The sequence below is a fragment of the Gobio gobio genome (assembly GCF_949357685.1).
Source record: "Gobio gobio genome assembly, chromosome: 21".
In the NCBI taxonomy this organism is placed as follows: Eukaryota; Metazoa; Chordata; class Actinopteri; order Cypriniformes; family Gobionidae; genus Gobio; species Gobio gobio.
The window spans coordinates 31746215-31772648 of record NC_137117.1 but is presented as its reverse complement, the minus strand read 5'-3'; the positions used below and the strand labels follow the sequence as shown (position 1 = coordinate 31772648).

Sequence of the window (26434 nt, the reverse complement as noted above, 5' to 3'; positions counted from 1 at the left end):
AATAATAATAATAAAAAAGCGGTTATAATGTCAAGCATTTATTTAGCATTTGTGTGGGGTTGCTTTGTTCTGCATTGTAAATGTGTTCATCCCCATTATATTGTACCAGATTTTTTAATATACATATATATTTTTTACACTAAAAATTAGGTTAAGAAAAACGATGTATCGCTTTGATGCCGTCAAAATCTCCGTCCAGACAGGCAACCAATATTGTAAAATATAAAATAATAATATTAAACCACAAAAACTTTTCCACAGCACTATATGCCCAGGCAGTATTGCAGATTTCCAGCATTCAAAGGAATGAAACAGAGAGAGAGGTTATCAATGTCAATTTTTTATTCCAAAAGAATCAACATGTTCAAACTAAAATTTCAGTTAGTAGAATTTGTTCTCACCAGAATGACATCCCCTTTAATTCTAAAGCAAACTGTTCAAAAATGAAGTAGAAGCCTCATCTCACAGTTAAATACCTTTTAACACCTTTTAACAAAACAAATTAAATACTATAAAAATAAATCATTGCACAAAATAAGAGCTATGTGCTTATGGTTGCTAGAAATCTATGTGCAACATCTTGGAACATACAGACATTCGTACACTGAAAATACGACATACAGTGAAGAGGAACGCTTTAGTCATTCCACGTACACAATGAACTCACACAAAGCCGCATAAAAATAAAATCTATAGTTTAATTGTGGAATATTAGTTTCATAACGCTAGTTTTCAAATGATCAAATGTACATTTAATGAAGGAACAGACAACAATAAAGGATGCAAAACAAGTAGTGTACTGAATGTCAGGTGTGAATCTAACAAATGGTGACTACATTTTGACATTCCTGTTGATGTTTAGTACTTAAAACGAGTGGAAAGGTGGTTAGAAACAAACAGCTTAAGATTAAGCATTAGTGACTAACGGATGCATTCAAAGTCAGGCACTGTGGGGAAGAAAACGCCTTTGTGTACTTGAGAAGAGCAGCAACTGGGGCATCACTGTGCTTCAAAGCCGCTCATTTGACTTCAGATCATCTCCAAACGAAAGGAATCGCTTTTATGGTCTGAATGAGAATATGATTAGATCGGAAAATACTTTTCATGGCATCTACAGGCAGGAAATAACCTCTCAAAAGGAGATGCACGTTATATTTACACTTACATAAGCTGCCATTCCATACGTTCATGAAGACTGAAATATTATGGGGCGTTTGTGCAGTTTGATGGGTTGCATAGATTTAGTCCGTATTCCCAAATACACAGTGTACATGTCTATGTTTGAGAGCAGCGATAACAAATGCAAACGCTGATGGATAAAACAACCCACGACACCCTACTTTTCATAAAACAAATTCAATGGATAGTGCTTGAACAATTTAGTGTGACACCGATACCTTATAAAAACTGTGCATTTGCAATATGTCAACAGAGCTTGATTTAACTTGTTAAACAAAGTCAGTACAATCAGCCTATTTTACATCCCATGAGTCTCTGCGGGAACCACAAAGTGAACAAAACAAAACAAAGAAAAAGAGCTTTTGAGGACATTTTTAAAACGCTTCACCATAATGAACGCATGAAGATATTTCGCATAGAGTTGAATCTGAAAACGGAAAAATATTGTACCAATTAAAACAAAATCGATAGCTTTTTACGCACACACACACACACCCAAACTGAGTTCATTATTCACATTCGTCATCATTCACTAAACATAACTGTCGTGATTTGTAATTAATGCTTGATCACCTTCACGCTCTATGTACAGCTGGATCAGAGGTTGTAGGTGGCTCAGTGCTAGCCCAACTCAAAACATCTGGAATTAGTTGTTTTATAATGTTAAACGCCTACTGTACATGGAACACGGCCGAAGCAACTCAGTCACATTTTATTGGTGACTTCATGTGAAATAACGACATCTACATTGAGCTCCAGCATCATTGATGGTCAACTAGCTGGAGCTCTGATGAGAAGCTTGAACGCTCAAGAGCTGTTCTACTGCCGTTTCGACGCTCTCCTCCATTGATAAAACCTACAGGGTCGATGAGATGTGAGGGAAGATGCTTCCAAAGGGCGATTCAATAAGCACGATCATAAACGTAAATGCTTAAGATGGTGGCTGCACAATTTTAATGTGAGCATAAGCACTATTGTTTTCGGTTGGATACAATATGGTGCATTGTGAGGAAGGAGGTGACGAAAGCTCTGCCCTTTGAACTTGCACCTCATCATCAGTAGATATTAGGACAGTCTGTGTATTTCCTATCAAAGTAGCCGCCAGTGTACAGCCAGTCCTGTGATCCCGTGTATGGGTTTGTGCCTGACTGAAACCACCTAAAAAAGCCAGAGGGGTTAAAATATGGCATATAATCAATCCCAGACACACATAAAAAAGCAGGAACATTTAGTAGTACTAACCTTGTGGACCACTCTTCACCATCTTTGGCCCGCTCCTTACGAGCTGATCTCTGTTTCTCTTCCAGTCTTTCCTTTTCTCTGCTGGCTTCATCTACACAAACGCACACAAGCTTTAATGTTAGTCTTTTGCATGTATGAACAGCAGGGGGCGCTGTAGGGCTGCGTCATTACCCATGTTGCCGTTCTCCATGGCTCTGATGTCAGGCCGTAGGCGGCAGTCTGTTGGTGACAGCAGTCCTTCCATGCCAGGATCCAGCTCATTCAGTGTCATGGCAAAATTAGTGAAGTTATACATCTAGAAGTGAACAGAGGGGTAAACCACCATTAAAATGTGTTTAACAATGTTTAAACTAGGTTTAAAAATGTGGGGTCAGTTTTCTTTTTTTTTTAAAGAAAATAATTCTTTAATCCTCAGCTAGGATAGAGACAGAGTGCACTTAGGCCACGCCCACACCGGCGTGCACGGGACAATCCAACGCTCTCCATTGACTTTGTTTTGCGTGAGACTGCCTCCTTGTCATTTCTGACTTATATCAGCTTTTAGACATTGTTCTGTTTTTTGTTATGTGACAAAATGTACAGCGAACAAGCTTAAAAACACAAATACATTTTTATAAGCTGTCGACCCCAAAAAAAAAACAAAGTGTTTAAGGAGACAAAAGTGGAGACAGGCGAATATATGATACATATGATAGTAGTATACCACATGGGCTCAGGACTACTTTGGCAAACCTTTGTCAAGTACCACAATACGTAGTTACATCCACAAATGCCAGTTAAAACTGTACTTTGCCAAAAGGAAGCCCTATGTTAACAGTGTCCAGAAGCGCCGTCAACTTCTCTGGGCTCGGAGGCATCTGGGATGGACCATCACACAGTGGAAACGTGTACTGTGGTCAGATGAATCAGTATTTCAGGTATTTTTTGGGAGGAATGGATGCCGTGTGCTCCGGACCAAAGAAGAAAAGGATCATCCAGACTGTTACCAGCAACAAGTCCAAAAGCCAGGGTCTGTCATGGTATGGAGTTGTGTCAGTGCCCTTGGCAAAGGTAACTTGCACTTCTGTGAAGGCACCATTAATGCTGAAAAGTACATTGAGATTTTGAAGCATAATATGCTGCCTTCAAGAAGACATCTTTTCCAGGGACGTCATGCATATTTCAACAAGACAATGCAAAACCACATTCTGCACACATTACAAAGTCCTGGCTGCGGAGGAAGAGGGTACGGGTACTTGACTGGCCTGCCTGCAGTCCCGACCTGTCTCCAATAGAGAATGTGTGGCGCATTTTGAAGCGCAAAATGCGACAACGAAGACCCCGTACTGTTGCCCACCTTAAGACTTGTTTGCAGGAATAATGGGACAAAATTACACCTGAAACACTTCATCACTTGGTGTCTTCAGTCCCTAAACGTCTTTTAAGTGTTGTGAAAAGGAATGGCAACATTACAAAGTGGCAAATGCTTTACTGTCCCAACTTTTTTTGAAATGTGTTGCAGGTCTGAATGACAGGAAAGGATGCATATTTACAAATGACATGAAGTTGACCAGATAAAACATGAAATATTTTTTGTTCATATTGTCTGCAATGAAATACAAGTCAAAGTAAATTTAATCACTTCTTTTTTTTTTCTTCTTTTTAACTTTTTCTGATTTGGGGTTGTAGTATATTTCCTGTCGCTGATTACATTTCCCTCTAGTGGGGATAGTTCTGTGTCGTGCTCTCTCAATTGCCTGTATCCACTTTTTTGTCCTTAAACACTCATTTTTTGTGTCAACAGCTTATACAAACTTCTGGGTTTTTGGTTATGGTTTTGTTTAGCTTGTTTGCTGTACACTGTCACATATCAGCTTTTAGACATTTTTCTTTTTTTGGTACAAGTCAGAAATAACAAGGAGGCCACTTCACGCAATAAGCCAATGGAGAGCGTTGGATTGTTTCCCCCCCGGTGGGCGTGGTTTTCAGTCTCTATGCATTCAATTGAACAAACTGACTTTTGAACTTTCTATTCAAAGAATCCTGAAAAAAGGCACCTATTTCCAAGCAAATGTTAAGCAGCACAACTGTTTTCAACAGTGATAATCATAAATGTTTCTTGAGCTAAATCAGCATATTAGAATGATTTCAGCCTTGCTGAGCACGAGACCTTTTTTTTTCAAAAACATAAAAAAAGAAATCATCAGCTGGTGTAATTTTTTTTCATGGGTGTGTGTGTGTGTGTGTGTGTGTGTGTGTGTGTGTGTGTGTGTGTGTGTGTGTGTGTGCCCCTTCAGGTCACTGTACATGAACATAACAACGTGTGTGAGATTCACCTCTGCTGAATGAGGCGGTCTAGATGATATTCGCCATAATAATGTGCTACCAGGAACCACTGCCACAGTCTCTTGTACATCAGGCATTTCATCGGCATCTTCGTTGACAGCTTCTGGCTCCTCCTGTTGGTGCAAGCGCATATTTTAATCCCTCAGACAAGACAATAACCTTCCCTAACACCCTTTCATTTTTAACACTGATTCACCACAGACAGGAAAAGCATAAACACTTACAGTGACCCTCAAATTTAGTCACACTTAATGTATGCATTTCATTGTATTAGACAACATATCAAAACAAGTGGCATCTCCAATCGAAGAGGGAGCTTGGGCTTTCTTTATTTAAAATAAATGTCACCTGGCTTCACGTTTTGTTATCTTTAAACACTTAAAAAGCACTTACTCAGCACTTTTTCCAAACCTTTATGACTTTCTTTTTTCTACAGAACACAAGAGAAGATAGTTTTAGGAATGTTGTTAACCAAACAGTGTTGGTGTCGGTGACTTCCATTGTATGGACAAAAAAAAACAAAAAAAACGGACATTTCTCAAAATATTTGTGTTCCACAGAGAAGAGAAAGTCGTACAAGTTTGGAACGACATGAGGTTGCTTGTGAGCATTTTTATTTTTGGGTGAACCGTCCCTTTAAGCCACACTGTAGAAATCCATGCAGCAGAAACACAGAAGCTCCCACACAAGATGTGTCAGTCAAACATGGCCATAAACTGGGTGTGTTGGCGTATAATGGGACACGTGTTTAAATAACCCAAATTAACTGACAAAAACCTGAGGCAAAGCTCTGAGGCATGAGGAGTATTTTAACACACCTGCTCTCTCTACACCCACACAGATTTTCTGTAAATACATTAGCACCTATTTAAACTACACACACACACACACACCAATGCAAACAGTTCGGTAACCCTAAAACAACATTCCATTATTCTCTACATGTGCCTAAATCACTACAGATGCGGCTGTTCACATAATTATACACGTCTACACCTACTGATACTAGCCTACGCCTCTGTTACCTGGACATGAACACAGAGAGGAGAGCTGCTTCCGTTTAAAAAAAATAAATAAAAAAAGATAGCGATGAGGGGTTAAAGCAGCATGAGGGGTCAACGGTTTGCCTTGCTGAAATCTTTTCACACCTGTTTCTGTTTTTTACTGTCCGTCGCTCCTTTCTTCTCGAGCTTCCGATGGGCCTCGTACACCTGTGGGTCGACGCTCCACATACACTCCGTCCATTTCCCATAGATAACACAGCGCTTCTTCTTACTGCAAGTAAAGTACATGTAGAGGAGAAAAACGGCAATCATTACCAGTTTGAGGAACGTAGCACTAAAATAAGAGAAATAAAATATAGGAGATTTCTTAAACCCATTGAAATGTTGGCATGGTCGGTGTTAGCTAGCAAGCTTGTTTCGCAGGCTAAACATATGTTCATTCTTAAGCACTTATATCTGTTCAATGGTAAGCGGACAGATCATCACTTCATAAAGTTTAGACATAAACGGATGTGGGAATAAATACTTCCTGTATCTATTTTGAGTCAGATTCCCATTTTGATTCAGCTTATTTTATTATTATTCATACATTTGTTGTCTAAAAGACAATGCTTTTCCTCATTATGTCATAATGTTGTATATTTATTGTTCATTAACAATAATCTAGGGCAATTTGAAGTTTGAATGATTACTGGCTAGGCTTTGTTGTCTGTATGTCACGATCCTCTGTTAGCCAGTGTTTTTTACCTTAGTCAAAGATGTGAAGACACTTTCACATGTATTGCATCAAGCAATGCTGTTGTCGTCCTTCTAAATATCTCAGAATAGTTTTTTCTGGAAGCCATAGACCTTATTCAAAGCAGCGCCATGGCAGGTGTGAAAGCGAGGCTGTGAGAGATAGACTTGCCGTGTTTTCAGTGGCATCCGCTGTAAAAGCTGTATAAAGCTCCTAGAACTCTTAGAATTTTTTTTGCCAACTGAAACTCCCTGGAAAGATATTTTTGCAGCGTTGCATCAGCAGAACAATCCAAAAACACATTAAATAACAGAACAGCCCACTGAAGAGACGCATGTCTTTCCCTCCCAGGCTCGCTTTCAAAGATGGCACTGATGTCAAGGCCTATAGTAACCATTTAAATGGCCATTCACACAGACATAAATTTGCATCAACAGGGGGAAAAAAAGTAGCAAACCGTTCATTTTTAACCAGAAATTAATCATTCAACATTGCATCACTGCTCATTTGCAACTCGCCAAAGCGATGACTACCAATGGGACCGTGATGGAGTTCTTGATACAGCTGGATGTACTACAACCAACAGAAAAGTGACTTGGCACCACCAGAGATTTAATCGTACCTTAATTATTAACACTATGCCACATGTCATGGGTATCAAAGGTGTCTAACTGCTTTCTAATCTTTACAATCTTAAAAGGTCCTCATTACTTATCTCATTGAAAACAATTTTACAAAAATGAATAGAACTTATATGACTCCAGTCATGTCAGTAGCCTAATAAAATTGAACATGAAATGGGTCACCTCATTTGACCAGATGACTGCAACTTCAAAAGGAGCTTTCGCACTGGAGTAACGTTTTCATAGTTCCTACAACCCATTTTACCCATTTTTGCCGTGTTTGCACTGCAGGAACTGGGAATGATTTTAGTTATTGGAACGCCTTTTGGGGCGGGGAGGGGGGACTAAATTAGCTCCTACTTCAGAGTAGAGTCTAACCGAGCACAAAAAGAACTACCAGTGACGCAAGTGTACGCTGATTGGCCGAACAAAGGCAATACAAAACACTGGGACCTGCCATTTTTAAAAAGCCATGTAAACACACTGTTCTTTTCTCAGCCTCGATGATATGTAGCACTGACTGCAAGTTGTCGTAGGAGATTTAGTTCTTTTTTCTCTTTCAATTGAATTACTTCTACGTCTACATTCCATCTCCGTTATCACGAAACAACAAAACAAAAACAGCTCCTCCAGTTGTTGACATTGTTGAATGCAGCACTTAAAAAGACGTCGCTGTTGACCGGCTTACCTCACTTCAGAGTTCCTACTGGCTGTGCGAATGCAACCAGGAAAATGGCGCTATGGGAAATGTAGTACTCGGGGGACCGCCCTGGTGGCTAGTTCCTATAACTGTGTTTCTATAACTACCCGGTGCAAACGCCCCTCAAGTAACCCCCTGTCATTGGACAGTCTCACTCACAGAATAAATAAATTGTGACTGATAGTGTATTTCTATGAAATTGATAATGTTGCTCTTTTGTGTGATCCTTTATCCATGCTGCTATGTGTTAGTACATTGGCTGAAATTACATTTAAAATCACTATAGCTACAAAAGTTTCTTTCTTAAATACATGTTCTACTTAATTTAAACAGATCATGTTTATAGAAACAGTCCAGTAAAATGTGAAAAGTGAGAGTCAGGATCTCACCTCTTATCCTGGATGTAACCTTCAACTCTGTGCAGCTCCTTTCCAAACATCCCACATGGTTTAAAGTTCAGCACGCACTTCTCTCCAGTACTAAGCAATCAAATATCACACTAATCATTCAAATATATCCATGTGAATTCACAATAGGATAGATATGTCGTCATAACTTTACCTGTGGTTGACAATTTCCACATTGCCGTACTGTTCAATCCACAGTTTACCGATAATTACATTATGTACACAGCAAAAAGGGTTCGTCCATGTGTATGCCTCTTTATGCCTGTGAGGATACACACACACACACACACACACACACACACACACACACAGGCATGTGAGCAGGCCGTTACTCAGCAACCCCAGAACACTTTGCTCTCAAATCAAACAGGGTTACCACTGACTCATACAAGGAAAATCTCCCTCACCCAATCAATAAACCTTTCGACGAACACAAAAATAGCAGTTGATGTACACAAAAAAAACCCCAAGAACAATTAGCCATAATACTTAATATGACCAAAAAACAAAAAAAAACAAAACATGTATGTATGCATGCATGTATATAAAATAGTGTTGTCAAACGATCAATTGTGATTAAAATCACCGCCGTTTACATAAGGTGTGTGTGAACGGTGTATAATATAAAAATTGTGTTCTTTATATATAAAATATTTATATTTACATATAATATAAATTATACAAACATATAAATGATACAAACACATACATACATATACTATACATATATATATATATATTAGGGCTGTCAAAAGATTAATCGTGATTAATCGCATCCAAAATAAAAGTTTGTGTTTACATAATATATGTGTGTTAATTATTATTATTATATAAATACACACACATTCATGTATATATTTAAGAAATATTTGCATGTATATACTGTATATACATTTATAGAACCTATAATATATATAAATATAAATGTTTTATATATAATATTTTTTTCTTAAATATATACATGCTTGTTTGTGTATTTATATATAAATAATAATTAACAGAGTACACACACACATATATTATGTAAACACAAACTTTTATTTTGGTTGTGATTAATCTTTTGACAGCCCTACTATCTATCTATCTATCTATCTATCTATCTATCTATCTATCTATCTATCTATCTATCTATCTATCTATCTATCTATCTATCTATCTATCTATCTATCTATCTATCTATCTATCTATCTATCTATCTATCTATCTATCTATCTATCTTTTTTTGTGTTTGGTTTATTTATGGTTTATATATCTGGCAATATCAGGGTCTGTACATGGCACACTCACTTGTGAAGCTCTAGCGTGATGGTTCCTTTAGGTTCTGCCTCCACACTTTTGCCCCAGAACTTGAGTTTGGGGTAGATGGAGCCATGGAACACAAAGTCACCTGTCAGACTCTCAGTGTGAAACGCACTGATGGGCGGATGGTGACTCACCTGCTCTGAGATCAGTCTGAAACCCTGATCCTCTCTGAGTAAAAGAGAAGCCAACAAGAGTAGAGGAAGGAAGCGTTAAGGGGAAGAAGAAGCAGAGTTACATAAATGACAAAGAACAGTTTCCCTTTAGAGCAATTTTGATCTAACCAATGTTTATCGACATCCTCAAATCTTATCAGCGTAGTTTGTGATTAAACGCTCTGCTGGCGTCTTTACCGTGTGAGTTCGTAGGTTTCTCCTAAAAGCGGGTTGAAAGGTTTTCCAGTTCTATCCCACTGAGAAGCGACTGCAGACACAGCAAAGGCAGCTACCGTCTTAGGAGCAAGACAGAAAAAGCATGTCAAATTAAAAGGCCGGATTGTATTAGAAAACTGTGCTGCATATACTTGCATCCCAAATGTGCGTGTGTGTGGTCTCACCTGCATCCTCTCTATAGAGTCGTTCTGTGAGCAGGCTTTGTGGATGAGGTATGTGTGCTCCATATACTCAGAGATTCTCTGTAGAAAGCTCAGGGGCTCATTGAACACAATGGGCATGGTGATCTTGGACAGCTCCTAGAATACAGCACAGTCAAACAGGCTGAGCAGGACCAAAAGACCAATCTTTACAAGTTGTGCAAAACGACATATTTTCAAACTAGTTGACTCGTTGCTCTAGGAACGCTGCTTTAAGGTTATGTCCATTAGACAGTGATCAGACATGTTTCTTAAGAGGCCCCAAGACACATTCTTGCATTCAAAAACAGCTGGATGGAGTACAACAACTTGAGATATGTTTTTTTAAAATGTTAAACTGTTAACTTCACAAATTTTCTTAATTTACTGCTGAAAGTGAGAGGATTTGTATTATGGCTGTCACAATATCAGATTTTTCACTACATGATTATCGCGGTTAAAAGAATTCACAATGACAATATATCACGACATCTATAGAACTCTTGAAAAAATAAGGCAGTCAAGTTTATATATATTTTTTTTTTAAAGAATCACACCATTGCATACAAAAGGAACAATTACACTTAATGGCAACCAGTTTAAAACAACTTCCTTCTGTAAACTGATGTAGCTTCTTATCACAGAACGAGGCAGAAATTATATTATTTTATAGTATGTTAAACAGTTATATAGGCTATGTCGATTGGCATTGCATTATAAATATACATTATCCTTATGAAAATACCAGAGTTGGCTTGAATAACACAGAAAAACCATATACTGTTGCAATGGTGTGTTACTTCTCTTTATGTTTAATCAGTCAAAATGTCTCTCTCTGCATTTTATTCAGCTAGGGATAGCTAGATTTCCTGGAACGTCATAAGTTGTATTACTGCTATGAGTCTCACTTGTGGACTTTCTGCACAAGGGTGCCCTCCGGTGTCATGTATGAATGAAAAAAATTACATGTGAGAGTTTAGTGCTCCCTCCATAATGCTCACATCATCCTAATTTGGGTAAAAATAGAAGAATAAAAATACTGCTCCCTAAAAGATATGTGAAGTAAACATGATAATTCATAAGTTTTTATCGGACACTTCTGGACTAAAAAGGGAGCAGTTACGCACGGTGTCTGCTTGCGTTTTATGAGCGTTAAGGTGCAAGACCGCCACCTACTGCACATCGGGATGTCAACCAGATACTGTTTTTTTGGATATTGGATGTCACGATTATCGTCAATACCGGTATAAATCACAACACACCCAATTTGGAATTTGTTCAATTTTACCCTCTCCAAGATGTTGTTTAACCCCTTTAAAGAATAAATACAAACAAAAAAAATATTGAAGTTGCCATGACATGGAAAATGCAATGGCCTTTTCTTCCCTATTGTATGGTGTATATCAGAGTGAAAAAGAGAAGAAATGTGGGACTGGACTTGATTTTGTCCTTTGCGAATTGATTGGATCGTTGTCATTTGCTTATAGCTGCACTCTCATGTGAGTGACAGGTGCTGGAAGTGAGGGATTATTATTGCCCCGCTCTCGTGCCGGTGATGTATATCATCAGAGAAGAGAAAATAATGTTTTTGATTAAAGATCACGAGGGCACATGAATGGATCAATCAATTATAATAAACACTGCAATATTCAAATTACTAAAATATTTAATGGTGACTGTATTAAGGTCACTAATAGACATTAATCAGCTAGTCAACCATGCTGACCCATTCTTTATGCATTCAAAGCAATATGCTAAACTTGCTGCTAAAATGATTTATTATTTATCCTTACCAGTCCAATACATTTCTTGAGAATGCTCCAGTAACTAAAATCATTTCTGGAGAACATAGGGGCAGGAAGAGACGACCTAAAAGGGCAGAAGAACACTCTTATTCATAAACATGCACACACTCTCTCAAGTGTACTGATGTGTTTGACTTTAGAAATATGCACAGATTATAAATGAACTGTAAACATAAGATGAAAATAAATCTAGAGAGAGAGAGAGAGAGAGAGAGAGAGAGAGAGAGAGAGAGAGAGAGAGAGAGAGAGAGAGAGAGAGAGAGAGAGAGAGAGAGAGAGAGCGAGAGAAAGAGGATAATAAAAAGAGTATATGGGTCACAGCACTGGAATCTGGCTGTACCTGCGCTTCTTAATTCCGTTCTCCTGAGGAACTGCTCCATTGTTCTTCTGAGCACCGTCATACACTACAGCGTCTTTAAAACTGGCCTCTGATGTGCCTTCACAAGACTCGTCTGAATCCAAGCCTGAGACACACACAAGCACATTACTATTATTATATACAAATCACAGCTGGCTGATGCTGATAATTATTTTAATTATTTTAAAGCTGATGACAGGCTTTAATTTTTTTTTTTAAGTATTTAACAAACGAAAAAAAACATATCACAATATGACACTAAAAAGTAGAAAAGAGAGTTAAATATTTTGAAACTTGGTGTTTAAATAAGTTTTTAAAATGTTCAATAATAATAATAAAAAGAACATTGAAAAAGTATTATACAAGTGCCTTTAACAAAAGACCATATATATTAAAGGCAGAAGAATTATAAATATCTTCTGTATGTCTGATATCAACATGCAGTTATAAAGTATTTAATAACATGGAATAAAATGTGGTTCCTCCACGTATTGTACCACCTGATATGAGCGACTTGGTTGATATCAGGCTTCAGGTTTCCAGCACAATGACCTGCCAAAGTCCATATTGCCTTGTTTATTTATTCATTACATTATTTTCATCTCCGCAGTGACAGAAGCCATCAGACCATCTGAACGCAGAACTACATAATTGAAGTTATCAACAGATTGCGGTAAGCCGACACCAGACTGGCGCGCTGCATTGCGACCGTTCTGTCATAATAAACACACACGGCTGAGGGCCAAAGTCAACAGTGGCCAAAACACTCACAATAGGGGATAAATGAGATCGTCCTCAGAAAACACAGCTGTTTAATACTTGCTGTGTGTTAACTCAGACAGCGCTGAGAGAACGTCAATGTTTTCATGACACGCGACAGCTCTGGATGGGCTTGTGTCACAGAGGTGCCGTTACATGGATAAAGTTATTTCCCTTTAGGACTTTAAATTTTAGAGGTACCGTTTGGTTTCAAATATTCATCCATTGGCAATAAATTAATGTATGCGATTGGTTACAATGCAAAAGCAGCACGAGTAGACATAAACAGGCACTTTATTAAAATCGTACTATCGATTACTCTTTCTGATTAACCATCCTGTGCCATTTTAAAACATCTCTCACCTGTGACGGCATCATAGAACTCGTCTTCATTGTTCATTGTAGAGAATGGGATGACAGCACAAGGTCTCTAAAACATGGTCTCTCTTTCTCTTTCTTGTCTCTGGAAACAGGGACACCTGCAAAGAGACAAAAAATAGTCCATATCAAAACCTCATGAACAAGAAAACAACTCTCAACGATACACCTTACAACAGTTTTAAGATGGCGTATTGAGAGCCCATTTGATAATTGCCATACATGAAAAACAAAAATCCCATCATTCACCTTTCCTCCAATGATCTTAGAGCCTAAGTTAATTCATGCATCCATTCATCTGTCACGTTTGACTGAAACTAGCCGGCTGCTCTTGAAACGAGAGGTGGAGCCACCGCAGGTCTCCTCCCATGGGCTTGTGTGCAGCAACATATTTGATATAGAACTGAACTTTGGACTATCTTCTTCCAAAGAGTGTAAGCGGAGTGACAGACCTGTACTGCGACGGCTTTATCTCAGCCTAGACAATACCTGGGGGAACGCTTCTAGCGCGGTTTAAGTCTATTAGCCAGCTACGCAACTTTATGTAGCCATTAAGGAGTTTATTAAAGAAAGCTTTCTGAATGTCTTCCCCGGGTCTGTTCTAGCAGAATACCATTTAGGCTCAATGAATTCCCCGAGCACAGATTACTGGAGAGCAACTAGCGGTTTTATTACAGCCTCAGGACAACTCTCAAGTCTTTAAGTAACATGAAAAGCAAAGACAAATCAAGCAGTACCCATTTCTAAATTCCCCGGTTCACATCTTTCTTAAACTATCATGACTTCTTAGAAAACGTTTATGCAAACAAGAGCCACGGGAGACACTGAATCAATGAGTCGACTCGCTTAATAATAAACCTTAGACATTTTCTATAGACAAGTGCCACCAACCGTTCTGCAACTTTAGGAAATACCTTTCATATGATGACAAATCACCTTGACAATTCAATTCAGCTTGCGAAGCAAAGTGCCACTATTACTCGGGCTCATATTTTGGATTAGGGGTCCACAGCCCTAATTATTAAACTTTGTATTGATTGTGTTATGGACGTGACTGATACCTAAAATTGCACGCCTTTTGGGAAGAGATGTGCTATTAGATTTCTGATGGCCAATGACTTAAGTGGGGACCAGAGCATCTTCAAATAAGCAACCACACACAATATCTTAGCAACTAGGGCTGCACGATTAATCGAAATCGAACCGCAATCGCGATTTGGGTTGTGCGATTATGAAAGAGCAAAAGGCTGCGATTTTAATTACCAGTAAATAAATGCCCAGTGTCTCTGTGATCAATAAGCGCTGCTCCGTCTGAAAGCACTGCGAGTTTGAGTCGCTTATAACGTGCGTTTGAAAAAGCAACAAGTGTCAAACATCTTCACAAACTAGTAATGTGAAGCGTTCATAAACCTGTTGTCCAACAAAATACGTTTAATAACAGGTTAACTCACTTCATATCGTCAGTCGAGCTGATGTGGCTTCTTATCACAGAATGTCAATCAGCACTGAATAATTTATTATTATGAAAATACCCGAGAAGGCTTGAAGAGCTCAATGCACCATATCTTCATGTTTAATCAGTCAAAGCGTTTCATTCTTTGTTTTATTCAGCCTACAGAGCGAGCTTCACATTAGGGATTTCCTGAAAACGATTACTTCTCTGAGGAAAATTTGGAGTTTCTGCTCGAGGGCGCCCTCTGGCTTCCAATATGAATTAAACGAATATGAATTTGGGTAGAAAATACGAAAAATAATATTTCTAAATAAATTCATATGACAATCCATATGTTTTTCTACAATGTCATAGACTTTAAGAAATTAATATCACAGATAAAAAGCACAGATTTTTATAATATATATTTTTTTACAATAAATCCTTAGACCTTTCTAATGATTTTTAGTCATAGGCTGTCTGCATACTAACAGGTAACCCATCATTTTTTGTAAAATAAGTTTTCTGTAAAATATAAATATTATTATTATTATTATTATACTGTTATATTTATTCTTAAAAGCCATTTTAAATTTGTAATAATGAAAATGTTATTGTAATAGTAATATTTCTTATTTTTATTTAGCAATAATAATAATAATCATAATTATTATTAGCCATATTAATATGTAAACACAATGTTATATACACACACTTTTCATTTGTAAAAATAAAAAAAAGAATAAATCGCAATTGCAATTTTAACCAGAATAATCGCAATTAGATATTTTCCCCAAATCGTGCAGCCCTATTAGCAACACATTATAAATCTTGGAAGATTAACGTATTGTATTTCGCTTCTGTTCCAAAATCTACCGTCAACATGGTCACAACTGATCTCAAGTGCCACTGATAATGCTGCCTTGACGCACACCTAAAATTCGAATGCACCGTTTTTGCATTCGATTATGGATTTTTATTTTAAATTTGACAAATATTTAAAACTCTAATATTTTGACAGCCATATTTCCTTGTACCTATAAACCAACATATTGTTCACAAGTTTCTAACAGCTATTAAAAAGCATCTCAACCATTTTGCAAGGTCTAATTGGTTTCTGATGACCCAAACCATGCGACGCTTCGCTTCCATCACAAGGTTATTTATGAGTTTTTAAAGGGCAAAGGTCAGGTCACACAGACGACACATGATTAAATCAAAGAGTAGGAAATTAGTCTAACTGCAGCATGGAGGACAACTTACAGCGGTCTCTGTCACGGTCACAGCAACTCTTAACATGAACAGTTTTTCAAAAAATGCCGGCGGTCGGTTTCATAGCAGAAAAGGGATGTGATCATGTGAATGTGTGGAATGTTATCTTAACCCTTTCATGCATGAATTATGACAACCTCAGTCAAGTTTTTTTCCCCCAATGTGTTTATATACTTTTAGGGCATAAAAAACAAGACCTGAGCTTTTTTTTTTTTTACAAATTTTTCAAAGATGATTTTCAGATGTCCCTTTGTAGTGGACAGTATGCGTTTTTGGTTTACAATTATGTGAAAACTACAAAATATACACAAAAAATATAATACAGCTTCAATTATTGCAAACTCAATAGAGTTTGTTCCTGTTAGACCAGCAGACGGAGAAGAACTTCATACAAGTTGAACTTTGCATGTCTTTGATATCAGAACATGAGGATGTGACTCATCAAATATCTGGGGGAGGTACAACTCCGTGGAAAGGAAACCCAACTCAGACTACGTAGAAAACGCTCATGCTCCCTCCAGTCTTTGTCGATTTACCCGTTATTAGCTGATAATTCTGCTGATTAGCTGATTATGTATTTCTACTGTAGCTCTTCTCTCAGAGAAAACTTCAGACTGAACTCTACGTTAAATCTATTGACATTTTCAGACTGGAAAACAACTAGCGATCAAGCGTTCAATCTCATCTGAAAAGAGCAGTGTTGGGGTTAACGGCGTCACAAGTAGCATGCATAATGTAATCAGATTACTTTTTTGAAAAGCAAATTACATTCTAATAACACAAATAGATTTATTTACAACCAAAAAGAAGCTACTTCAGATTGAGTATTTTTAAGTACAACAGTCATTCGTGCTGCAGAACGTCTATTCGCGTCTTTGCATTGACTTAAAATGTAAATCACTCGCGCGAAACGCTTCATTCGCGTCCGGTGTGAACGCACCATCACAGTAATAGTATGAATTGTAGCTGAAATAGCTGGTGATGCATGAGGTCCAATTTAATGGACAGATGATTAATCAGAATTTCGTCCCAATCTAAAATCAATACTCAATATTTTTTTAACTGCAAGAGTCTTCTAGGATTAGGGGTGGGAGAAAAGGTTGATGCATCGCGATTTGTTATCCAACGATTCAGAATCGATTCTGTGTTCAATTCAAACGGCCACCTCACCACTGTGCGCGCAAACAGAAAAACCCATTGATAGGCGGACATTCGTATGCTGGTGAATTGGCTTCGTTTAAGATAAAATGGACAAACTACGACCTGCTCAGGGGCGTCGCACCCGTGGGGACACTTTTCCCGGTGAGAGGGTTCAACACCTGAGATGTTATGCGCACACACTGAATTTGGCTTCTCAGCGAGTGCTAAAGTTGTTTTTCTTCTGCATTAGCCTATGTTTTAAAGATTTTTTTTTGCTTTAAAGACATTTTTTGTTAAAATGTTCTAAAGAAACTGAAAAATTGTCACAGTTGTAAATTGAGAACTGTTTATTCTTAATGATTGTTCTTTGCAATTGTATGGCTTACTATGTTTCATTAGAGCTTGTTAATCTTGAATAGAACTCCTCTGTTAATAAAATAAAAGTATTGAAAGAAATCTTCATAATCATTTTTAATATGGCAATACTGTCAAACATATTATATTCTAACTATATTCTAACTAAAAACAAAACACATATTAGCTCCAATTTTGGTTAAAATGTAAATTTCATGTATTTGCACAGCAGGATAATTAGTTACCAAAAATGTTTGTTAAGAATCGTTTTGGGAATTGGATCATATTGGATCTGGGATACTCCCAGAATCGGAATCGGATTGAATTGTTAAGTGCCTTAAGATTCCCACCCCAATCTAGGATAGAAAGAATGGATGGATAATATTCTGGAGCAACTGGGCATTTCTGACATCTTGGTTTGGAGAAAAAAAAAATGTATGCACTAGTGTCCACTGTAGAGGTAGATGTGCAACAGTGCAATCAAAACCCATGCATATGCAACAAACGGCTTTTTAAATAGCCGTTTTTCAACCATGGCAACCGGATTATTGAGTTGTGATTGTTAGAGTTGAGAAATTAGATCAACCTTTAAATGGAGACATTTTCCTCCATTAAAGAAAGTCATTAAGGTTTGAAAGCGATGAAAGAAATGAGATTTGTGGTTGAACTATCCCCTTAAACACACATTAGAGCCAATAGCAAAATAAGCAAAGGGTCAACAGGAGACACTATCAGTCCCCTGAAATCAAACAAGACAGACAAATCCAGATAGAGACAGTATTGCTCAAGGTTTTCAACAGAATCTGATACATTATCTCAGATGCACTTTCACCTACATGGGAAAACAAGTGTTCTGCAATCAGTTAAACTGTTAAAATAATATAGAGATGGAGGCAGTTTTGTTCAAGTATTGCACAGACGTCTCAGCCGCCCCCCCGAGACACTGTGTTGTGCTACAGTAATGATCTCTGATCTGCGAACAGCCTTCCCGGGAGCAACAGAACGGAATCAGAGATGACCGAATACCGGTGCCGTGGCAACTTGATAACCAGGCACAATATGTTTCTGCATGAAAAATACAGACTCGGGTGCAGGTGTGGTGTCTTACAAGACCCAGCACACAATCGGGTCCTGTTGCATTTGAACAGAACGGTACAAATGAAGAACCTGGCAAAAAATAGCAACAGATGGGACACACACAAAATAAATAATTATGAATGGAAAAGAAGAACAGATGTGAAGGGCTTTCCAGATAGAAGCAGCCATTTTTTGCACTTCTTCGGGGGTAAATCTGCAGATTTTATCTGTGCATTTATTGAAATTAATGTATTTAAAGTTAGCATGAAACAGAATTCGCAATAGTGTTTTCTTCCCTATTCTGACGTATAGTGAAACGGATTCTCGAACAAGAAAAAAAAAGAAGTAGGATGGACTTGGTTTTGTCCATCGGGAATTGTTTGGATGGTTGTGGTTGGCTACTGCTGTGTGATGTCATGTGAGTGACAGTTTGTCCCGCCCTTGCGCCAGTAAAAATGTCATCAGAGAAGAAGAGATGTCACTGTAAGCGGGAGGGAGAGTTTTGATAAAGGCTTACAAAGGCACATGAATTTTAAAGCAGCACTAGGTAACTTTTCAACCTTCATAATATATTTTCAAAACTCTTGTGATGATACATCGACTTACAATAGGTTGAATGACACGTCTGCCATAGCCTGACGGGGTCTGTATCGTTTTTAATCGTACTTTTAAACTTCGGGTTTCGGGTAGTAACCCGAGAACAAAAAGAACTACAAAATTAGACTGCTTTACGGCATATACGTCACTTCCACCACCATCCCCACTTCCTTAAATTCGGACGTGCGTGAAAAAAAAAAAAAAAATAAAAAAAAATAAATAAATAAAAAAAAAAAAAAAAAAAAAAAATCGCTCGCAAATCATTTGTTTGCCGGATGTTATAGTCATGGCCGAAGCAGCACAGAAAAATAAGAAAGCAAAGGTTTTGTCTGAGGAAAGCAAAAAGAGAAAACGAGAAAGTGATCGGATTAAAGGCAGGACGAGGATCAACATTGGGCCAGCGTTTGCTCATTGACGTGAGCTGGAGGAGGAGGGGCTACATTCTTGCAAGTAAATACGTAATACATACAAAATCATATTTTAGGATACCTAACATGTCTGTGATATTGGTTTATTTGTCTTTCCTCAAGCTTTAATGCAAATCGATTTTTCAAATTTGCAGATTCATCTATGGTAGCTTGATATTATAATATTGACGATATATGGTTATTACCTACCACTCAAACATTGAATTGAAGTATCATATAGATTCTGTAAAACGGGAACCAATAGACTAGGCTACTATAATGACGCTGGCTTGTAAACGTGAGCATCGCGATCATTTGGCGTTTGAAAAAAATAAAACCCATGAAATTGTATTCATATGACATGCTGAAACATATGCCACTGTACCTGGGATGAAGACATTTCACACGCGACGCAAGCAGAACACCTGCATGTGAACTCCTGCAGAGTTCAGGGCTATCATAGTTGTCATGTCAACAAATGCACGTGCGATGCATCCCCTGATGTAGAGTGACCGTTTACGACAGTAGTAGAGGACAATACTGTTTCACAACTGTAGGGGGAGCCCGAGAGCAAAAGTTACCTAGTGCGGCTTTAAAGCTACACTGTGTAACTTTTTTAGTCTATTCTTAGCTAAAAACACTTAGTTCTTTCAAAAATATATGTGCTCATTAATGTACATTTACTTCTTTCAAGTAATAAAGTATTCTCGTAAGTTTATAATATGCCATTGAAAATACATAAGGTAATGGGATCTAACGGTGGTCGCCATGTTGCCCCTCCATCTTGAAAGTATATTAGCCAAAGAGGGACATACCCGTAAATTCAAGCTTCGCCTTTCGCGTTTTAACCGGTTTTAATACTCGATGGCACTGTACAAAATTCTCTGCCTCGCGCATGTGCGCGTCAACTTGTTCAGACTTGTCTGGTGCATGTGCAGAGAGTTTTCATCTCAGCAGCGTCCAGTAACAGAGTTATACGGAGTTTTCCTGGCTTGTTTATTCCTCAAGTCTGTTTTTCCTTGTGTGGTATTTCTGTGCGTTAATAATTCCGTAAGTAATAATAGTTATTGTCATTGTAGATGTGTTTCAGAGCGTGTCATCGCGTAATTCAGTTGATGTCACCTCAGAAGTATTTTTGTGTCAACATACAATAGTGTAACGCTCACCTATTTGAATAATCATTCAGTTATTTTGTTATCAACAATGTTTATTTGTTTTTAGAAAATATTTGCTTGTAATGTATGTTGATGGAAATATGTATCAGGTCTGATCGGCATATTAACAATTGTTATACAGACAGAGCGCACTGCAGTGCTAACGTTAAAGCGGCGCACACACTTTTGTAACCGGACACCGCTTGTTAGCAGCGGCAGCTCCGCTCCTTTTAATGCAGCTGCATTTAGCGCCTATATATGGTACAATAAGCTCTGGTTTACGGTTACATTATACAAATGTAACGTATAAGTATAGTTATACAGTTCTTAACTTTGTATGTATATTTACCATCCTTATTTGTTCTCTCACAGAAACCACATTTATGTACATATCCACGCAAACCTGTTTATGCCTTGCAATTGGATGACTGAATAAACATTAGTATCATCAAAGTTCACTCTGGATTAGCTGCAGTTCTTTCTAGCCGAATAATTAGGCCAGTTGAGTTCCAACCATCCCACTGCGCACAGAATATCCCACAGGCACCGTGTCGAATGTGGACGAGGTCGAACTGGAAGCCATATTAATCTTGGACTAAATCGGCCACCGTAGGAGTTGAAACGAAATCGGAATTGAGAGGAACAGAAACTAAAATTCACTGGATGGTCATATACCTTTTCACCACTAGATGGGGGAAAATATCACACAGTGTAGCTTTAATAAAGTGCATGGATAAACCAGTTAAAATAAATACTACAATATTACACAAAAAAAATAAGAATTGTCAATATTGATTTCATGGTTCTTTCTTCATGGGACTCACTTTAATCAGTAAAAGAAAAAAAGGTTACCAAAATGCTTAAATTAAGCCATAAGGGGATGTATAGAATATAATGAATGATGGGCATTTGTTGATTCACATTTGTGAAGGTTAGGAGGTTGAGGCAATACCCGAAAGGTCATGACTGCCTAATAAAGTGACTGTAGGTAAACACACAAACACCCACAAGATTTCAGAAGTGGAAGGAATCACAGACTCTTGCGTTGCTCACACACAGTTTCATTGACACTTTCGGAATGTGGTCTGCTTGGGAGAGGTGCATGCACATACCTGACAATGACACATTAGTTAGCAAGTCAAAGCGGTGTTGGCAATCTCCATGTGCATGCACATAAAACAAAGCAGTGACACCTTGCCGTACTCTCTGGAATGTGGCCTGATACTAGGGTGACCACCTGTCCCGCTTTGCGTTGTACCGCACAGCATTTTCACCCCTTGTCCCGCATGTCGCATATTGAGAAAATGTCCCGCATTTTCACCAGTCTGTTGACTTTTAATGATCATATTGAGAAAACATGCATGCGTTCTTTTGCCTTTTTAAGAAAGCATTTTATTTATTATTTTTGCGGCATCGTTTTTCACCTATATTTAACAGCGCTTCGTCAGAAGTAACATCCCGCCTTACACAAATACAAAAGCCATTTTTTAAACCATATCCAATGGTTGAAAAGAAAGGAGTAAACACGGTCACTGGTAGGTTGTGACGGCTGTCAATCAAAATGTGGAGCGGTGATTTGTTCTATGTGTTCCCTGTCAGAAAACGAATGGATAGTTCTGTATATAAATGAATATATATATATAAATGAATAATATATATATATATATATATAAATGAATAATATATATATATATATATATATATATATATATATATATATATATATATATATATATATATATATATATATATATATATATATATATATATATATATATATATATATATATATATATATATATATATATAAGATTAACTAATTTAATGTTGTTTTATTTGTTTCATTATTTATTTAGTTGGATTTTAGTTGCACTTGGTCAGAACTGTTTCAAAAGTAGTTATCTGCATGATGCCTGCTGCCTTTGGGCTCAGTGATGTTGAATTTAAGATTATACAACAATTTCAGGTTATGTTTTAGTGTTGGTAACATGTCCCACATTGTCCCACACAAACTTAGTAATCGTCCCACATTTGGTTTGTTTGATGGTGGTCACCCTACCTGATACTCATCTACACCTGTCGACCGACTTGTCCCAAGTTACACACAACATAACACCTCAGGAACTGAAATCAAGCAATAACTGTTCAACAGTCCAGGTGGCAAACTCCACTGTACATTACTCAACCCTTTTACCCACTTTAAAGGATTAGTTCACCCAAAAATTGTAATTCTGTCATTAATTACTCACCCTCATGTCGTTCCAAAACCGTAAGACTTTTGTTCATCTTCTGAACACAAATGACGATATTTTTGATGAAATCTGAGAGCTCTCTGACACCTCCATAGACAGCAATTTAATTAACACTTTCAAGGCCCAGAAAGGCAGTAAAGACATCGTAAAATAGTCCATGTGACTACAGTGGTTTAACCTTAAAGGCCTGTACACACTGGGACTAATATCGCGCGCGCTTATCGCCAGCGTTTTTCGGCGCGTCTTGTGTGTTCACACCCAAGCGATTTCCACTGGCGATGCGCAGAGTGAATTCAGTAGATGCGCTCCCGGTACACAAGGTGGTGCTGGGGCACTTTACGCTTCTGTCACACAGAAGAAGAAGAGAGACAGTATTTACGTGCTTGCCAAAACCATAGACATATTCTTCGTCGTATCAATGCGTGCTCGGCAAGACCGTTTTGTGCTTGAGCGCCACCAAGTCGTGTTTTACTGTCACTTCAGCAGCTCCAGGCACGTGAACAAAAGCGCCGATCTCATTGGTCGGCCAGTTTTTAATGCGCCACGTCAAAATATAAAAACGAACCAGAGTCGTTTTTTTTTTTTTTTTAAATGACGGTTTTACGCCTGCCGCTTTGCACGTCGGTGTGTACACTCACATTGGTGCCCTTTGTTTAGTCACGAGGCGTTAAACGTCGCGATAAACGCGAGCGAAAATCGTCCCGGTGTGAACAGGCCTTAATGTTATGAAGTGACGAGAATACTTTTTGTGCGCAAAAAACAAACAAAAATAACGACTTTATTCAACAATTTCTTCACGTCTGTGTCAGACTCTTACGCTGTTGACATAGTAAAATACAGTCCAACGCTTCAGAGATACGTCAGTCGCCGGCTTATCATTGGCCGACACTGTTCACGTATGGTCAGATGAAATTCTTCAGGTAAACTGCACAGAAGACTGACACAGACAAGATGAAATTGTTCAATAAAATCATTATTTTTATGCACAAAAATTTCTCGTTGCTTCATAACATTAAAGGGTACATAACACGCACAGTTTCTGCTAATCTCATGTTAATCTTGAGTACCTATAGAGTATTACTGCATCATTCATATCTCCAAAGAGTCTTAAGCTTTATCATATTTATAAAAGACAGATACGATACAGATTCCGAAAACAGCCGAGCTCATGCGGCGTACAGTGGGCGGAGCTAAAGAGGCACACACACACACACACACACACAAAATACATCATGGCATTATCCCTGGTCTGGATAACTTGATTCACTATACGTTCATGTTGTTTACATTATATGCACTTGCGTGCCAATTGCCAACAAAACACAGACATTTGATGCAGTTTCACTCACCGCCTGCGGGTTCAACTCGTGACAGGGAACAAACAAACAAACACACTTGCAGAACTCTGTTGCTGCTCCGGAGAAAAAAAAACTGCATCCACTGTTTCCTTAACGCTGGGTTATTTGGGAAGCTGAACAAGGTTATCTTTCCCTCACAACCAGAAACACACTTCTTTAGAGACATTGTTGATGTTGTGATATAAAAACAAAATAACAGAGCTGGCGACGGCTTCCGTAACCCAAATGAACCTCGTTGATGGACGCGCTCTTTCTCTCGCTCTGGTTGATGTGTGCACGCGCTCATCCGGGAGAAGTGCCCATACAAGGAATTTCCGCCCTTGATGCCATCATACAGGGCCATACTCAAAAAAACTTTCCGAAATTTGCTTGAATCTTGAAGGAGTGTATTTGGCACAGAAATACTGTCATATGTCCAACTCGTTTTTTTTAAATTGCGGTCATATTAAGCATGAGAATCCAACTCTTTAACAGTGTAAATAAGTCAGAATGCATGAAATAGCATTAGACACCCCAACCCATGAATTTTCATTTGTGGGTGAACTAACCCTTTAACATTGCTAATGGACAAAGTACAGACCAGCACAACAACTTCTATATAGAATTGACATTTGTTTTTATCAGACGCAGATTAAAACCATTAAACCTACATGAGTCAATATGACAATGCAAATAAGTCAAACATTAATAAACACATCCTAGTAGATAGAAAATCAACAGATCAAAACCTGCAATTCTTTTTAGAAAAGAATGCGTCTTATAATATAGTAAAGAAGATCAACTAACATCTTTCTCAATCATGTATGGAGAAATTTGTTTCAGTTGCTTGTGTATAAAGCCGCGGGGAACAACACCCTATTCATGTCGGTGCAGATTACGTTAATACACACACACATATCAAAATATCTGGAAAGCAATACCTTCACTGTTTACTTTTAACGAGAACGCAGGCTGGGGAAATGACAGCTGACCAGCCCTCAGACTCAACACGACAGGCTTCAACCTCTAAAACTCAACCTTATACCAAAGCTTTTCTGGATATTTGTTTTTTTATTTCACCACAAAATTCATAACCAAAATATTCAGCAGCTGACACTCTCGAAAATCAGGGCTGTGTCCTAAATCCTAGTGAGCTTCCTATCTAGACAGCATTTTGAGGGGGCATTCTGGTTTAGGTAAGTAAATCACTGTGTTTTGCCAGTGACCGCTGTTGACTCAAATGTTGTGTAGTTAGGCAGCTCGCTAGGTTACGAGGAGCAGCCGGAGTCTGTAAACAGATGCTAACAGGCTAAAGCTCCAGCAGCTAACTGCCAAACTTACTAAGTAACGACTTGAGAGCGTTTCATCCGCTGGAAAGCATTGCTTTATAACTTTAGTTACTGCTGTGAAAGAGTCCAAAGAGCTACTTTAAAAAAAAGACAATCTGGTACCTGTGATGATGGCTGGATTTCGCGTCTCTCGGGCAGGGATGATGATGCTGTTGCTGCTGCTGAAGGGCTAGGGCTGACACACTGCCGGAAGAGACCGATATGGACGTTTGGATTGACGTGTCTCTTGGCCAATTATATCGCGGGAATTTCGTCGCCTGACGGGTTACGTCAGAGCAAGACCTTTTGCTTTGTAGTTGCACAATAATGTGTTTATCATGCAGCTTTTGCTCTCTCAAACTCAACAACACTTAATTTTAAATGACACAATAAGTAACACGATAAATAAACATGCTAGCATATATCATATAAGAGTTTGGTTTAATTTAATTTATATATATTGACAGTTGTGGTCAGAATTATTGGAACCCCTGGTAAATATCTAAAAATACATCTGCATTGTTTATGCTTTTGATCATTCAAAAAATTCGCTAAAAATGAAACCTTTCATTCAAGTAAAATAATTGATAAAAGAACAAACACCAAAATCAACACACAAATGTGTCACTGAGCACAATATTAAGCTTCTGCCATGTCTGTCCCAATCCCCTGACCTGATTGAACCCAATAGAATTGAG

General features: G+C 38.1%; 2 protein-coding genes across 7 annotated transcripts in view; one reads left to right on the top strand and one right to left on the bottom strand.

Annotated features, from left to right (window-relative positions):
* tcea2 (transcription elongation factor A (SII), 2) overlaps positions 1–26434 on the top strand; it is a 774534-nt gene that overhangs the window by 240241 nt on the left and 507859 nt on the right. The gene's annotated exons all lie outside the window — the stretch shown is intronic.
* On the bottom strand, positions 325–25960 carry osbpl2b (oxysterol binding protein-like 2b). 6 transcript variants are annotated; one of them, XR_013815466.1, is made up of 15 exons: positions 13636–13706; positions 13372–13487; positions 12232–12355; positions 11880–11955; positions 10072–10206; positions 9869–9966; positions 9504–9686; positions 8371–8478; positions 8199–8288; positions 5895–6021; positions 4737–4859; positions 2593–2716; positions 2422–2512; positions 2172–2337; positions 325–1067 (listed from the first exon to the last, which is right to left on the bottom strand). XR_013815466.1 is itself a non-coding variant. In XM_079802836.1 (15 exons), the coding sequence occupies exons 2-15, from the start codon at positions 13406–13408 to the stop codon at positions 2235–2237; spliced, it is 1329 nt and encodes a 442-aa protein (XP_079658962.1). In that variant the 5' UTR covers positions 13409–13487; positions 25860–25959; the 3' UTR covers positions 325–2234. The 6 variants fall into 6 exon arrangements, 5 of the variants coding, with proteins under 5 accessions (XP_079658962.1, XP_079658963.1, XP_079658960.1 ...); XM_079802836.1 differs by lacking the exon at positions 13636–13706 and adding an exon at positions 25860–25959 and having other exon boundaries at positions 325–2337; positions 9504–9562; positions 9653–9686; XM_079802837.1 differs by having other exon boundaries at positions 325–2337; positions 9504–9562; positions 9653–9686.